Source organism: Triplophysa dalaica, chromosome 8 (genome assembly GCF_015846415.1).
Source record: "Triplophysa dalaica isolate WHDGS20190420 chromosome 8, ASM1584641v1, whole genome shotgun sequence".
Taxonomy (NCBI): Eukaryota; Metazoa; Chordata; class Actinopteri; order Cypriniformes; family Nemacheilidae; genus Triplophysa; species Triplophysa dalaica.
The window spans coordinates 18,267,976-18,284,700 of NC_079549.1; the positions used below are offsets into that span (position 1 = coordinate 18,267,976).

General features: G+C 38.1%; 1 protein-coding gene across 1 annotated transcript in view; it reads left to right on the forward strand.

Moving 5' to 3' along the window:
• lrp1bb (low density lipoprotein receptor-related protein 1Bb) overlaps nucleotides 1-16,725 on the forward strand; it is a 242,854-nt gene that overhangs the window by 124,509 nt on the left and 101,620 nt on the right. The window contains exons 12-20 of the mRNA XM_056754675.1: nucleotides 1,732-1,951; nucleotides 2,191-2,380; nucleotides 4,156-4,278; nucleotides 4,432-4,572; nucleotides 6,483-6,608; nucleotides 8,394-8,510; nucleotides 13,088-13,168; nucleotides 13,605-13,775; nucleotides 15,979-16,158. Coding sequence (XP_056610653.1) covers nucleotides 1,732-1,951; nucleotides 2,191-2,380; nucleotides 4,156-4,278; nucleotides 4,432-4,572; nucleotides 6,483-6,608; nucleotides 8,394-8,510; nucleotides 13,088-13,168; nucleotides 13,605-13,775; nucleotides 15,979-16,158 — 1,349 coding nt within the window. The remainder of the gene's footprint in view (nucleotides 1-1,731; nucleotides 1,952-2,190; nucleotides 2,381-4,155; nucleotides 4,279-4,431; nucleotides 4,573-6,482; nucleotides 6,609-8,393; nucleotides 8,511-13,087; nucleotides 13,169-13,604; nucleotides 13,776-15,978; nucleotides 16,159-16,725) is intronic.

The following is a 16,725-nucleotide window of genomic DNA, read 5'->3' on the forward strand; positions in this document are numbered from 1 at the left end:
TCAGGGGAGCAGGTGGCATGTTGATCTTTATCTTGTCCTTTGGATGGGATTCCCTGCTGAAATAACTCCCTCCTGTCTGGATTTCTTTATCTTCCTTCCCCATATACAGTACATCTCTGTGTTCATGCCACATACAGCCTGTGCTAGCATGATAAGATTGACCTTGCCCCAATAAGTCTTTTCTCCCATTCTCTATCTCGTGTTCTTTCATTTAAACTTTCACAATCTTTGTCTGTGTCTATTCATTTGTTTCATGTTCTTTATCTCAACTTTCTCTTCTTTGCTGTGCTGTACAAACCTACCCAGGACAGATGTCTAACTCTGCACACAGTGGCGTTTTCAGCGGGTTTAAACCGATTTTGTGAAACCTTATTGTTCTAACTTCTATGCTCCAGTTTAAGGAATTAATGAAGCCTTCAATCTCTCTCTCTCTCTCTCTCCCAAACTATTTACAGAGGTTTCATTTTAAAGGCATAGTACGCCCATAAACAATAATTCTATCAACATTTCTTCACCATTATGTTGTTCAATACATACAATATGTATGACTCTTACTTCTGTGGAACACAAAAGAAGATGTTTCAAGAAATATCTCCTTGGTTTTCTATCCATACAACGGAAGTCAATAGGGTTCAGTATTGTTTGGCTACCAAAATTCTTCAAAATGTCTTCTTTTGTGTTCTGCAGAAGCAAACACTAATAGAGGTTTGAAATGGCATCAGTGTGAATAAATGATGAAAGATCTTTGATTTTTGGAACTTTTCCTTTAAGGCATCACAGGTACCATCCTAACCCCAGTTTAATCATAATAATGTAATATCCAACATGTGTGTCTGCTATATATTTTATGCTCTCAGATGCTGCTTTAAAAGGCACATGCTTATGTACATAATGGCCAGCCAGGCGACTGAGTATGATTTGTAAGAGTACTTATGTAATCCTCGCTCATTTTCAATAGATCGCGGTGTGTTGTTACGTTTGGAACAGTGCGGGATGAGACTCACTGTTGTGCAGGAGCATGCTGTTTTTGAATAATTCATAGGGTCAGGCTGCTAACACATGGGGACAGGGAGTGCTTAATTCGCCCTCTAACCCATTCTGTTTTATGTTGTGCACATGAACCAAAGGCTTCTATCATTAATGAGACAGAAAAGCCGGCATTCAACTCTGAGTCTTACTCAGAGACAACAAATCCCTTAACCGCACTTACAATAGTGTCAGAAAGTTGACCCAATCACTTTTAAAATATCACTAACCCATTGAGAGTTCATGTTGACGCACAAAATTTCTTCTGTGGATCCTTAACGCTGACGAGAATGTTTTTTTCAAAGTTTACATTGTAGTGTTCATCTAGCCAATGGGATTTCAGTGTTCTGTCATTTGAACACTGCTACACTGAACACTGCTAAAACATCATAGAGTGTACATGCAAATTAACTACAACGTCAGCAGGCACAATTCACTCATAGAGAAATTATTAAGCAAAAATTGTTTGCACATTATGTGTAGTTTGTTAACATGGAAAACATTCCTGACATATTCAATGTGTTTGCTTCATTTCTTCCATAGCTTTGCTATTAAAATGACTCTTTTTGACATTTTTCACAAATATTTATCATTTCTAACTATGCACTGACTTTCGCACCCACATAGATATTCATGCCGGCTTCAAACAAAAACACAAGCGCCTGATTCATGCTTTAGACTGACTGTGCTCTGGTTTTGTTGCAGCTGGATGTACTGGACTGATTGGGAAGAAGATGAAGTAAATGACAGCATCGGGAGGATAGAGAAAGCGTGGATGGATGGTTCTAACAGGAATATTTTTGTCACGTCTAACATGCTCTGGCCCAATGGACTCACTCTGGATCACGGGACCAGTACTATGTACTGGTGCGATGCTTATTATGATCACATTGAGAGAATCTACCTCAATGGCACTGGCAGAATGGTACGTTTATTGTGGTTAATTCATATCTATTTTATTCGATCAATGCCAGATGAGGTTGTACAGGACACCTTTCATTGTTCATTCACTACAGCAATTCATCCCAATGGTATTTACTGTATCAGATCCCCTTTGCGCTTTTTCTCTCCTTAAAAAAAAACAAGACAGGAAAAGCAATGGAAATTGTTTATTTAATCCACAATTGTCACAACAGTGTATGGCAATTTTCTCTTGCAATCTAGGTTGTGTACAGTGGCAGAGAACTTAATCACCCTTTTGGGATCGCTCAGTACCAGAATTCCATCTTCTGGACGGAGTATATGAACGCCTCTATCTTCCAGCTGGATCTGGTCTCTGGTGAAGTCTATCTGCTCAGGAGTGAACGGCCGCCTCTCTTTGGGCTCAGAGTATATGATGCACAAAGCCAGCTGGGTACGACTGCAGAACGACACATTAGACATACTTTTATTTGATAATCACATTTTCCTTAATTCTGTTTCCTGAGTGTTACGCGTTTGGGCGAAATTCAAGAATTCAAAAATTGGCTTGCTTTTAATTCATACATTGTGTTAACAATCGAGTCCCACAGGATAAGACATCTTTTAAAAAGCACTGTTGAAGGCATTGAACACAGTGGGTGAGAGCAGATAACTTCTGGGTAATGTTTCCGGGCTTTATGCCAGCTTAATTTTGTAAACTTTTAGGTAAATGATGCATAAAAGAAGTTTGAAAAACTACACACAGTTTCAGTTCCCTCAAAAGAGTAAATAATAGCAAAATCCTCAACTGTTTCTTTAAAGGGACAGTTCACCCCAAAATGAAAATTCTGTCATGATTCACTGACCCTCTTGTCATTTAAAACCTGTATGACTTTCTTTCCTTTGCAGAAAACAAAGTAAATATTTAGAAAAATGTTGGTATCAGCAAATCGTTGGACCCCACTGAATTTTGTATCCATACAATAAAGTCAATGGGGACCAACGTTTTTATGTTATCTGCATTCTTCAAAATATCATCTTTTGGCTCAGTGAATCATGACAGAATTTTCATTTTTGCATGAACTATCCCTTTAACTGAAAATTCATAATTCAATTCCGATTCTGCATGACCATGCTGTAAGTGCATTCTCTCAGAAGATGATAAATTATATTTGTTACACAACACAGCAATTACAAATTTTCATGTTTTTAACTTGCATTAAAAACCCGACTATAGAGCTGAAGCCGTGCTGTTGAGTGGGTGAGTTTAATCAGGTGAAGTCAAGGCTAACGCTCTGTTTACAATGTTTAACTCTGTATGGATGTCTGAAGCGGATGATTACTGTCATTCCCGCTCGTAAGTGCCAGTCACAACACGACAGAGGGAGGGACGCTGCCCAGCGGGGGTCTCGCGCAGGCAGACAAGCAGTCGTGTGCGCAGCTCCCGCGTGTTTCATCTCTTACTCACCTGAGGGAAAAGAGCTCTACTTGTCATAGAAGACTCGTGCTTTCTCTGAACGTGATGATGCTGGCAAATTCACATTCTATTTTAAATGCTTTCGTCTCGAGCTTACAAGCATTTTAACATCAAGATACGCCAGATTCGCCACAGGGGGAGAACTCCAGTTATGTCACGCAGGGCTCCTTCAGGATGTTCCCGTCCCAAAAATACGGCCTGTTTTGACAATCAACGTTCTCAACATAACAGAAATTTCTCCTTGGCGCTTGTCATGAAAAAGATTAATTGTGTCTCCCCTCTTTGGAGAACCTTTGGATTGGCCATTACAAAACAGTTTTTATCTCATTGGTTCAGGCAATGCCTTTCAACCTCCCTCTAAATGAAACCTTATTATTGTCCCCATGCTTCAACTTAATAAGTGACAGTTTTCTCACAAAACTGTGTTTTTCTCCTTTCCTGCCCCGTCGTCGGTGTCATTGCCCACACAATGAATTATGTCAGCGAAAGGAAAATAGTGTTAAATGGCTCTCCTCTCCAATGTTTGCCGTAATTTACTTGACGTGTGATTAAAAATAATGCCCCCGTGTAGCGGCAACATCCCCCAAGAGCAGGAAATTGGTTCTGAGTGGGCAGTGGAGAAGAACTTTATGTTCTCCGCTTCAAGGAGAGACATTGCTAAAAGCCATAAAGGGATGAACACATAAAAAGCAGTTGCGATGGGAGGGAAGATTTGTAGATATCTGTTGTTTAGTTCTATGTTTGTTTTTTAGGTGACAATGCCTGCCGGGTGAATTATGGTGGTTGTGGTACCCTCTGTTTGGCCGTCCCGGGAGGCCGACTGTGCGCATGTGCCGACAACCAGCACCTGGACAAAAATAATGTCACATGCTCTGGTAGGCCCTTTCAATCCCATTCATTTAATCAATGAAATTAGTCCATAAAAAATATAATGTTTAGGATGGGGAACGTTATCTTTACAAGTTCTGGGTAATATTAATGATTTTTTTTTATTTTATTCATTTCTTTCAATTCATTTTTTACTGTAGACTCTGCAGGTCATGAGGAGCCAAAGCGATGCGGAAACGATGAGTTTCAATGCAAGAACTGGCGCTGCATACAGGCCAATTGGATTTGCGATGGAGATGATGACTGTTTAGACGGCAGTGATGAGGAGCCGCACATATGCTGTAAGTTCCCTGACACCTGTCCTATCGTTTAGACATGTTCACCTCGTCATTAATTCTGTGATGTATCACTCAATACAGACCTTTTCTTTATATTTTATTATGAAAGCATTATAAACAAGATTTGTTACATTCTGTTTTGGAATCAATACATTTAATGAATATTACCAGCAACAAGGTCAAGGGAATTGGTTCTCAGGGAAGGATATTTTCTGATGATGACTGGCCGACTTGATGTTTTTCTGCTTATCACATGGCGTGTTTCCAAAACAACAAATACGTGGACATACAATATTGATTGGAGTTTAAACTGTTTTATCATCTTACTTTGATTACCTTCAAGATTCTGCCAAGACAAATAGTCAGCCAAATATACAAATTATAGATTTTTAAATGTATTAATGTCAAATAAAAAATCAATTACTACCCTCAATCTGTATACATTTCTTATTAACACAGAGAGAAAAGTTCAAAAACGACCTTCAAAATGACTATAAATTAAAATATTTTTTTATTATTGCAGTTTGTGGCGTTATATGTTTAGAGTTATATGAGAGGCATGAGCACTGAACTAAGATGTTGTCTTTGCCCACAGTCCAAAAGTACTGTAGCAGTCATTATTCCAAAGTATTTGACTCCTCAATGTCACAGTCGAGTGTTCCCAAGAGCATTGTAATAATTGCTTATCAGATGCTTTGCTTGGATAAGGCATCTGCCAAACCCATTCAGTTTGCATATAATCTGTTGATCATTAACAAGTTGCTAATTGATATCTGTGGGAAATACAGAGCGTAGTAACGCACGGAATAAAAGATGGCATCAGTATATTCTCCCACACATCGCTTCCCACTGCACAGTCTGCTCATGAGCTAATCGATAAGATAAGCACCATGTTAAACCGTCGGAGGCTTGAGTCATTTTTCACCACAAGAAATACTTTAATGTGATGTTCTGCCAGAATTATCAGAATTGCAAAATCAATTTTCATCTACTGTATGTTGGGATGTCCTGTAGTTTAGCAGGCCTGAAATTTTACTGCTTGATCCCACTTGAATACGCGTTTCCATTTCATCTGTTAGTCATTGTCTGTTGGGGATGCGCAGAGTATTCCGGCCTATGAGTAATGGCAGGTTCTATTATTAAATAGAGCAAATTGTAGAGAAAAGCACAAGCACTACTTTAAATAAACTCGAAAGCCTGAGGGCAAACACATATTTTGAGATAAATGTGAAGCCAGCTCGGGAGAATAGATGAATAGCACGCAGAAAAGTGCTGTGTCAAAACAAACGCGGGGTATTATGCATATAAACTCACTTATGCTATATGTATGGCGGGCTGTCGGCAATATAACAAAACATGCACAAAAAATGCAGTTATGTATCGCAGGCTCACGAATGCGTTGTTTGATTCCTAGAGACAACTTGTAGGGTAGACTGGGGTCGGTTGTAACTGTGGTACAGTGCTTGGGAATTGGTCTTCTTTAAAGGGATAGTCCACCCAATAACCAATACTGTCATCATTTAACCTTAAGTCATTTAAAACTTCTATATGACTCTGTGTGAGATATTTTGAGAAATGTCTCTGTCGGTTTGTGTCTATATATTTGAAGTCAATAAGGAAAATGTTATTCGGTCACCAACATTCTTCATAATATCTGTATTTGTGTTCTCCAGAAAAAAAAGAAAGTCACACAGGTTTGGGTTCAATAATGAAGAAACATTTTTCGGTTGAACTATCCCTTTAAGAAAAGGATTTCAGACAATTATACTGTATGTGCATGCTAATTTCTTTTTAGTAAAACGAAATAGTAACATGTAAAGGTGAACACTTTTGCTAAAAGCTGTCCTCTTTTTAAGCAAAATATTCCCTCTTTTACATGCACTGAACAGCTTTGCTTTCATCGTTTCTTTCAGCTAACCACACTTGCCCGGTTGATCAGTTCAAGTGCCCCAGTAACCGTTGCATACCCAAGAGGTGGCTGTGCGATGGATCCAATGACTGTGGAGATAATGAGGACGAGTCTAATAGAACATGTTCAGGTAGAGCTTTATCCCCTCATACATATTAAACAGATTTTCTGGCTAATACATGCACCTACCATTTGCGAAAGTTCACATCCCATTGAAGTGTTTTAATTTTGTGATATACAAAGTCTGATATGAATTCAATTTAGCTTCTCTATAATATTGCAAAAGGTACCCGTGTGCACTTTCTTTAAAGCGTATATAATGAATGTTTTCAACTTGTGCTGCAACCACTGTTCACTGAGCTGTATTTTCTCACTATAGAATGCAAATCACAGACACTTTTTCCTTTTTTACATACTAGAGTAACACCTGGCCTGTTTCCAGGAGTAACACTTTACGGCTGGTTTAAGTGCTGTTAGATCAATGGAGAGGAAGAACAGATGTGATAAATGCAGACAGTGGTCCGACATGTCTCTGATAAAGCTGACCCTCCAGCCGGAGAATGCTCAAGCCTTTGTTGACTTAGCAAAAGCTGTTAAAGCGAAGTGGAGCACAAGCCATTGTACTGAATCTTAAAGGAGCTAAAACTGACAGCACAAGTTCACATGATTAATATTTAATGTTTCTAATGAAGCAGTTGAACTGGCTATGAGTGATCCCTGGTGTATTAATAAAATGTTGATCAGTCTGCATTGGAGAAATAAGGGCCTGGTGGTTACTGATAGTTAGAGTGACATACTTGAACTCTCACTGTTCCAATATTGGAACACCTAGGTTTACTTTAATATTTCCCAACTAAAATCTATCTAGTCATTGGAAAGGTCTAAGACTCTTGAATACATATTTGACCAGTGTTTTACAAAAATAAATGATGTAGGAGTAGTAATTTATGAAAAGAGTGAGCATAAAAACTATTAAATGCTGCTAAATGTCCCTGTTTCAGTGAAACACTGAAGTTATGCAATATATTTCCGTTTTAATCCTGACAAACTATATATTATTGGAAAGCTCTAAGAATGCAGATTTTATGTTTCTGAACTGTTTTGCAATAGAAAGCACTTAGTAAAAGAACATTTCTAAAATGTCACAGGGCCCATTTGGTACCATTATGAATATTACATATTCATAATCATATTTTATTGTAAATTTAAAAACAAAATAAAAAAACGTCTACATCATTGGAAAGCTCCAAAAAAAACCTTCTTATATAAATGGTTGAACTGTATTAACTTTTATGCAGTTTGTATGGTAAATCCTATTTAGAATAAAATAAATGACAGATATGTTGATAGTATGGTTATGAATCAAAAACTGTAGTCTATGTTCATATCCTAACCGTCAAAATTAGCTGTTTTTCAGGAATGGTATTTTTTTTAAATGATTAAACTCTTGACAAGCTTGACTTTGAAGTACCCTGAATGTCTTTTTCTGTTAAAGGTGGCCTCTGTAATATTTTGCCGGAGCTCTTCACAGAAATGCAATATAATATACATAACTTTGTCTTCAGAGGTGTATGAAGACCTTACATAATGAAGCGTTATCTTTTTATTACCTTAGAATGAGCTATTTCTATCTGTATGCACAGCAGGTCCCCTTACATGAAATTTGCCATGTTGTTTCTACAGAAGCCCTAAACGGACAAACTGCTCTACAGAACGTGTTTCGAAAATATATTCTCTACTTCGGCAAATCTGACAACATTTTAGCCCTGTGTCAGCCACAGTTGAAATGTAGAAATGGAGGGGTGTGGAGTGAGCCATTGGTTGCAATTTCCAACCTTACCCCTAGATGCTGAAATGTTATATACTGGACCTTTAAAGATTGTAAATTTTCTTTGCTTTATCATTTTATTTATAGCTCAGCCATGCCAGGCCGGTCAGTTCACCTGTGGTAACGGTCGCTGTGTACCTGAGGCTTGGCGCTGTGATCAGGATGATGATTGTGGAGACATGTCGGACGAGTCCACTTCCTGTGGTGAGTCACTGTGGGTGTTTTGAGGTGAAGTTGACTATGGTGTTACCAGTAATGCATCAGCGATGACAACATAAATCCAGCTATGTTTTGGCAAAAGTAAAAGGGGTGGCTCTGAATAAAAACCCAGTGGTCTCAAACCAAGAACTAATGTTCCACCTATATAAATCTTTTAAGAAATATTATTTGGTGAATGTTAACTTTACCAAAAAATAACATGCCAGATGTTGTTACTGCAAAATGGTTCTCGATGGAGTTTCAACACAAAGGCTCTCAAAGGATCAAAGTGTATAAATAGTAAGCAAGATAAAATGGTTGGTGCCAGATTTGGTTGTAAACAAAACTAGTAATAAAACTTAATGTACCATGTTTGTTGTTGGCAGGTATCATAAAAACATAGTCAGTTCAGGTGCTATTTGGCTTATAAATCAATGTAAATGCAGGCTGTTTTCAAAAAAACACGTCTGTCCGAGTACTGGCTCTAAGCAGTGGAAGCATTTTTGTAGAAATGTCTTTCATTTAGTATTTTTCTGTCACAGACAGCTGCGATTCAACGTTCAGAACATCTTAACCGAGCACATATCTCCAGCCGCCGGGTGTGTGCTTGTAGATGCAGAAAGTAAATGGGAATTAAACTTGGATGCGGGAGCTTTTAGGAGTGCAGCCATATTACAAATCAGAGATTCTCTGATGTTAAAAGCTCTCCATAACCACATCCCAGACCCTGAAAGCAGACTAAAGGTAATGACACAGGGCGTTGAGAGGAAATGACTCTGAAAAGTTACCACTGTGAACTCCCACGGTGAATTGACTATTCAAAACAGAATGTAAATGGAGAGATTGAATTGTGAGGCAGTTATTCCTCTGAAGGGCCTCTTCATGCACAAGCAATTTTAGTCGTTCCTCATATGTATTCATGAAAGAAGACAGTAAAACAGTCTATTTATTTGTTTGAGCATATCGACCAGCCTAATATAGTAACTAATACTGTCTTAACCAATGCTTTGAGTTTGGGGCATGGTCATTGGTTAAAGGAATAGTTCACTTCAAAATTAAAATGATGTCATTGTATATTCAGCCTTATGTTGTAAAACAATCATCCTTTTAGTTTCTTATGTTGTGTTCCCACCGAACGGGAATTAAATCTTTAAGCGCGAGTGATCTACATGTTAAGTCAATGCAAAGACACGATAGGACATCTTGTGGCGCGATTTGTGCGAGTTGAAAAATCTGAACTTTGGCAAAAATTCGCGCCGCGTTAACCAATCAGGAGCTTGTTCTATTAGTGACGTGATAGGGAGCGGAGGCAGAAATCCCAAACAACAATGGCGGACAAATTTTTGCTGTTTGTGGATACCCAAAGCTGTATTATACATCTTACTTTTATCGAAAAAGGAATAAAACGGATCTTGCTTGGAAAGTGAGTGAGGAAGTCGGACAATGTAGTTAGTTGTACGCTCTTTACTCAATTTGAGCTATATATATATATATATGTACGAGACTGGAGCCGTCCGGCAGAAGCCCCTCCCACGTCTGTAATGCGAATGAAGCGAGTAAACTCAAAATGTTCAAGCATACAACTATGCACGAATAGCACGATTCATTCGGTGGGAACGCTTTATTACTGTTCTGATTGTCTTCTCTTAAGAACAGTATGACTGTCACCTAGGTGCATTAACAGTCTATGTAAATGCACTCGTACTGTATGTTACTCTAATTCTGCATATGATGGCATTTCTATATCATGCTATGTGGTAACAAGGCTGCTTTCCATGTGCCATTGTCTCTGTTACCTCCCCTGCGCCTCAGACTGCTTCAGTACATTACTGCACTCTACTAGCAGTGTAAGCAGTAATTAGAGCGCACGCTTGACTACGTTTAATCATAATCAGACTGGGCAGAAAATCCTTCTACCATTAACTGCAATGCACATGAGACACCTGAACATACAGGTACCTCCTTGCTTTCTGGTGATCTCATTTGCATGTTCTCATTATTCTTGAGATTTTATATACATGAATATTGAATATGCTCTAGAATGGTCCAGGACATAATTGTGGTCCACCGACCCTAAAGAAAGCAATGTTAACCATTGTTTCTACTTAAATAGCGATGGTGTGGCATATAGAAACAGACTGTATTTAATTAGGGCAAAATTGAAACTGTGGAGGAACAACCATAAAATCATCCTTGAGTTCTTCCATATCTGTATGAATTTCTTTGTTCCGATGAACACAGAGAACGGTTTTGCAAAGAATGCTTTGACCAGCAGTTCTTGGTCACCATTGACTACCACTGTTGGAAAAAGTGCTTAATAAATGTCTTAGTTCTGTTGAAAACAAAGAAGATATTTTGAAGAATGTAGGAAAGCAAACAGTTCTGCAGCACTGGGCACTTTTGACCATCATTTTATGGTGGCCAAGAACTGTTTCTTAACAAGTTTTCTTCCAAAGATCTTTCTCTGTTACAGATATGGAGAAACTTGAAGATGAGTATATTATGAATTTTTTTTTACTTTTGGGTGAACTGTCTCTTTAAATTGTATTACTTTTGTTTTCACCTGCAGAAAAAATCCACGAGTTTAGAGCAACGTGAGTTCCTTACAGAATTTTAATTTTCAGTTTTTGTAAGTGGTATATGAAGTCCACTAGAGGAGACTTCCAATGGGCATGACTCTTCTGGCTGTAGTAGTTTATTACCATGCTAGATTTCTCTAAGAGACAGAGTACTGCAATTATCATGCTCAATTTCTCTAACGGTCTAAAGGAATTGAATCACAGAACGTCGTCTTGTCTAATAATACTGATTATACGTTAGAATATTAGGTAATTGAATATGGCCACGCAAAATTGGACCATCATAAACAAATATGAAATTGTATTAGTACTACAGTAAAAGGCATATAGGATTTGTGATTTTCTTAATGACATTTTCAATAGCATAAGCAGTCGGCTGTGTATTAATCTAGGATATATTAACTTAAACCGCCATTCTCTAGTGCACATAGAGAATCTTTTAGATTTTTCTTACCATCAGTACAGATATCTTTGGTCAGAGTTATTACTTCTGCATTCTTTCTGTTCATAGCTGAACCTGATCTGTTGTGAAACCTGAATCTCTGAAATTGCCAAAGTCAACCCACTGAAACGCTCTGTTGCGAAACCAAGAAGTGGGATTTACTGCTGTCAACAATAACAGCTACACCTTCTGGGAATAAATGTTCACTTTTTCTTTTTGATTTGTTGACTCAACTGTAATCTTGATTTGTAACAGTTTTAGATTAGCAGCACTTCATGATGTGCTTTCCTTTAAGAGTTCTTTCTCCAGGATCTCATTTATGCCGGCAGAGGTTTATTTCTTAAAACTCATTTTATCAGGGAAGCCTCTGGGATCTGTTATTTTTAAAATGTTACATTCTCAGTTTATAGCTGTGTATGTTTTGGAGATGCCACCCAACGGAGCAGAATATCATCGAAACACAGTGAATAATTCTTAGTTATTTACTATTCACTTTAGGTTGCAACCATTTTGCTCTTTTATGGTCATCGTAATAATATAATCTCATCCGTTAACACAGTTAACCAGCATTACACATATTTTTTGTGTAATATGCCTCTTGTAATATCCATCACCTAGAGGACTTCTTTGTTCTTTAGCATTTTGCAAAAACACATCGAGGTTAATTAATTAATGTGTTGAGATATTTTTATGTCATGAGAGCTGCACATAGATCCATGATGACGTGTGAGTGTTACTATAGAAACGCATCATTTCTGAGTATGAGGATGTGAGCACATTTGACTAAAATCTCGGCTGTACATTAATCCATAATGTAAATGCAGTATTAGCTATTCTAACCAAAACATATAACAATATTTTTTTTTTATTGAGTGTGATCATGAGTCACTTGAATTAAAAAACACTTCATTTTCTTTATCTTTTAAAGAATTCCCACGTTCCATGATGCATGATGGTCTCCAGGTAGCCAAACCTGTGACAAATCACAATCTTTAGACAATAACCTCTATCTATAAATCAACACTCTCTAGAACTTATAAACAGTGATATCTCATCAATGTTTGGTTATTGTTTTCTGGAAAAGCTCTTATTGCCTCGGACTGTTTTTTACACCGCGTCTGTGCTGTCTAGTTTTCTCTGTGTTCGTGTTTTCATTAACTTCAGATAGAAAATAGCCATAATTCACTGTGACATTTTGCATGACCTTCAGGGCGTTTTGTTTTTCACAATACTGGCAATAAAGCCCTACGGTAGGGCTGTGTCGTTTTGCCCTACCTGTGTGTGCAATACAGTGCAAGAATGTTTACCAGTTTAGTTTTTACTCCGAACGCTCAAACTACTAAATTTTCTGAGGACAAAAGAGCCTCCAAATTGAATCTATTAGCATGACAGAGCAATCTGTGCCAGGACAAACTTCTTTTGCAATATTTCAAAGCTAAAAGCTAAATGAAAAATGGGTTTTCTCCTCCAGTATATCAAAGAGACAGTGATGTATTGGACGGGGTTCAAGCATCAGGGTTTTCACAGCGAAGGTTTCTCACAATCTTTCTTTCTGCTCACAGCGTTCCCTACCTGTGAAGTTCTTCGACAGTTCAGCTGTGCTAATGGGAGATGCATTAGCATGAAGTGGCATTGTGACTCAGGTGAGTGTATTCTGAGGTAAAAAAAGAGACTTTACCATTTGCTTTAACTTTTTCTTTCATTAAATGTGATGATATATTAGGCTATTTTCTCTGCAGCTGATAAAATAGTGCCCTGCTCTTTAATTCAATTAAGTCCATTGATCTGGCGTCCAATCTTTTTGTCGCACAAGCTATTCATCACATTAATAACCATTAAATATTCACAGATTATTGTATCTGAAATATCTCCATTTGAGATCAAGGAGGGTGTAATGTTCCCACCTCTGTAATTTATTACCAGTTATTTGTTACAAGATCTCAGTGTCTAAAACAGTTGTTTTCCCTGCATGCAAGACATGTTAAACAACAATAAACTGCTTTTTTATATCTTACACATAGTTTCAAAGTCCGTCATGATTTAGTATACACCGTTATAGGATTACATTTGTGATTATAGATGATGACTGTGGAGACAACAGTGATGAGATTGGATGTGTCCACTCTTGTGGAAATGGTCACTATCAATGCACCAGCGGCAGATGTATTCCAGACCACTGGGCTTGTGATGGCGATAATGACTGCGGGGACTATAGTGATGAAAATGTCACTTGTTCTGGCATTGCCCCCGGTAAGACATCACCTTTCTTCTTTGCACCCCTTATGGTGCTCTTGTGTTGTGGGTTGCTGTATTTTGATCATTTGGACTGTGACAACCTAACCCGACGTGTCCCAGACATTCACATTGGCAGTATGCAGCACTATTTTAGGAATATATTGTATTTCTGTGTTATTAGGTCTGACAGCTCCGCCCACTAAGAGATCTCATTTGATTGAAGTTCTGCCCATCATGAATATTTTTCATCAAACAATTAACCTCAGATCTTGAAAATATATTATAGGAATCAAAGCATAGACTATGAACCTTATAAGAACAATCAACTGCATTTTATAACAAGGATGGTGTGTCATTCAGTGACAATTTTTTTAGTAATGGTACATCTAGCACTGTGAGAAACTTATTTTATTCTGTTGATACTTTTGAAAAAAATCTTGAATTAATCCACATGTTTTTTTACAGTTTTGGAAAAATAGGATATTAAACATCTCTTTTGCATTTGTTTTTTTATTATTAAACACCTAAATATGTTATCGACAAACAAAAGAAAACGTGACGACACCTTAGTTCTGTGTTAGCCGCCATAGTTCTTTGAAAGGGAGGGCATGAGTGAGCCGATGAAAAGGTGAAAACAACAAAAGACAGACATACAAATGCTCCACACACACAATATGCATACATAATTACACACATTGACATAGACGCACACACGCAAACACACTCGCACACAGGCACAGTGAAAGCACACATTTGAGATAAAGGAGAGAGAACCAGAGGTCAAATATTAAACGGACTATAAATTCTTATATGCAATATTAAATATGTCTAACTTCTAAATGCTAAAGACTTAAGACTGGTTTTGTCGTCTAGGGTCACAAAAGTTTAATTTATTAATTTGATTACATACCCATTTTCTATAGAGTATGCCTGTAGAGAAAGCTCCGCCTACGCAACCTTCTGATTGGTTGTGATTTTTCACAAAAATAAATGTTCTTTCGTTGCATCTGATTAGGACACTGTTATAAATAAACTTAGCATTACAGTAATACAAGAATTTGCGGTTATTTTACTTTATACAAAAGATGATACTAAAGCACATCTGTCCACTTATAGTGACCAATAAAAGCATTAAATTAAACAAAATATGAAGAAACATCAAATTTCCGTTATATTAATTAAAGCCATCTTTCTCATTTTAACCAACCCATCAAGTGAATATGAGAGCATCTGCTTAACATGACTAATTATCAGCCTAACAAAGAAGCGAAAGATAGCGATCAAGTTAGAGTCGCTTCTAATTGCATTTGCAAAATCTCCCTAATTTGGGGAATACAAGTTAAAAACTTACTCTCTGCTTCCGTACTTGGCGGGTGTAATCGTATCTGAGCCCACTAGGGAACCACCTTACAGATCTGAATCTTTTAATCTGCTGTAATTACCTCTGAAAGCTCAGGCCGACGTCTACAATCCTTTCAGCTCACCAGCTTGTCATAGAAATGAAGGAGCCATTCATCAAACCCGCTCCTGATGGAGGTTCTCAGCTCGTGTCCGTCTCTGAGGGGTTGTCCGCCTCTTGTTCCCCCAACGCGGGTCTCAGATCACCGTGTAACACACCGTGTGTGTGTAAAGTGAAAGAGACACAGCGTTCGCCTTAAGCAAACGGGGGGCTGTGTATGTCTTTAAGGGTTCATAGTGCTAGCAGCTGTCTCTTTTTGAAGGCCATTGCGTTTTCTTTGTTAAGACAAGCTGGCAGCTATGGAAGGTTTGGTGTGTAAACTTGTTTGGAAGCGATTATGTACATCCTTTTCAATGTCTGGGATTTCAAAATGTACCTGAAGCTGAAATTGAAGTAGGCTTCTTTTAAAAAGAGCCTCTCTATTTTGCTTGTATCTCGCTGACCCTGTTCTTTGTGCTGAACGCACACAGCGATTTGAGGGTTTGCAGTGTCTGTGAGAATATTTGAATGTATAAAATGTGATGAGAACATCCTGAAGTACACTTGATAAAACCGAGCCGGTTAAACATTGTTAAGACTATCTGATGTAGAAGGGTCAGTTATTTAAAACGTTTGAAATCATTGTTTTATTTTTCTATTTGAAATCTAATGTGCATATAACAATGATGAATAACATCTATTAAAATCTAGAAGCTTAAAAAAGAGGCATGTTTGTAAAAAAACATTATCCTGTGATGTGTCTTTTTTTGTATATTCCAGCACTGCCTCCCGTGGAGTGCAGCGGCGAAGAGTTTCACTGCCGTGCGGACGGGACCTGCATCCCCGAGCGCTGGCGCTGCGATGGAGACAAAGACTGCGAAGACGGTAGTGACGAAATCAACTGCAAGGGGCTAAAGAGAATGTGCGATCCTCTGGCGAAGTTTACCTGCAAAAGTTCAGGTACCTACCACGTGTGCCTCTAAAGCGGGTCCGTACTGACCTCGCACATTTTGGCACGCTGCTATATTTGGCTCTCTGTGTTCATCACGGGTGCTAAATTCTGCAAAGCAGCGGGCGTTATCTTGTACCCCGATGCCATCCTTTGAGTTTTCGTTTTCGTTGCCTCCTGCAAATTGAATCGGAGGATAAATCCAGGCCTTTTACATGGTGCAATCATTTGCAATAAGGGTGTATGTTTATGCAGCACTGTTGAGATGGAGGTATCATTTTTGGTCTTGGATAATATTTTGCTTCACAGTGATGTGTTTTTTGTTGATTTTCTTTTAAAATGTAACACTAGACAGGCACACGTCAATGTTGGGTATAAAAATATGAGTGATGTGTAATTTCTGCATCAATAGCATCACCGAAGGAAAATAGGAAAGAATCATTACAAAGAAATAGTCCGGTCCCATACACACACGACGGGTTGAGCCAATGTTGATATTTCAGGCACGTTGGGAGGATGAAACGTAAAGCAATATTTATTACATTTATTTGTTCTTTTCTTTTTGATGAAAGAGTTCC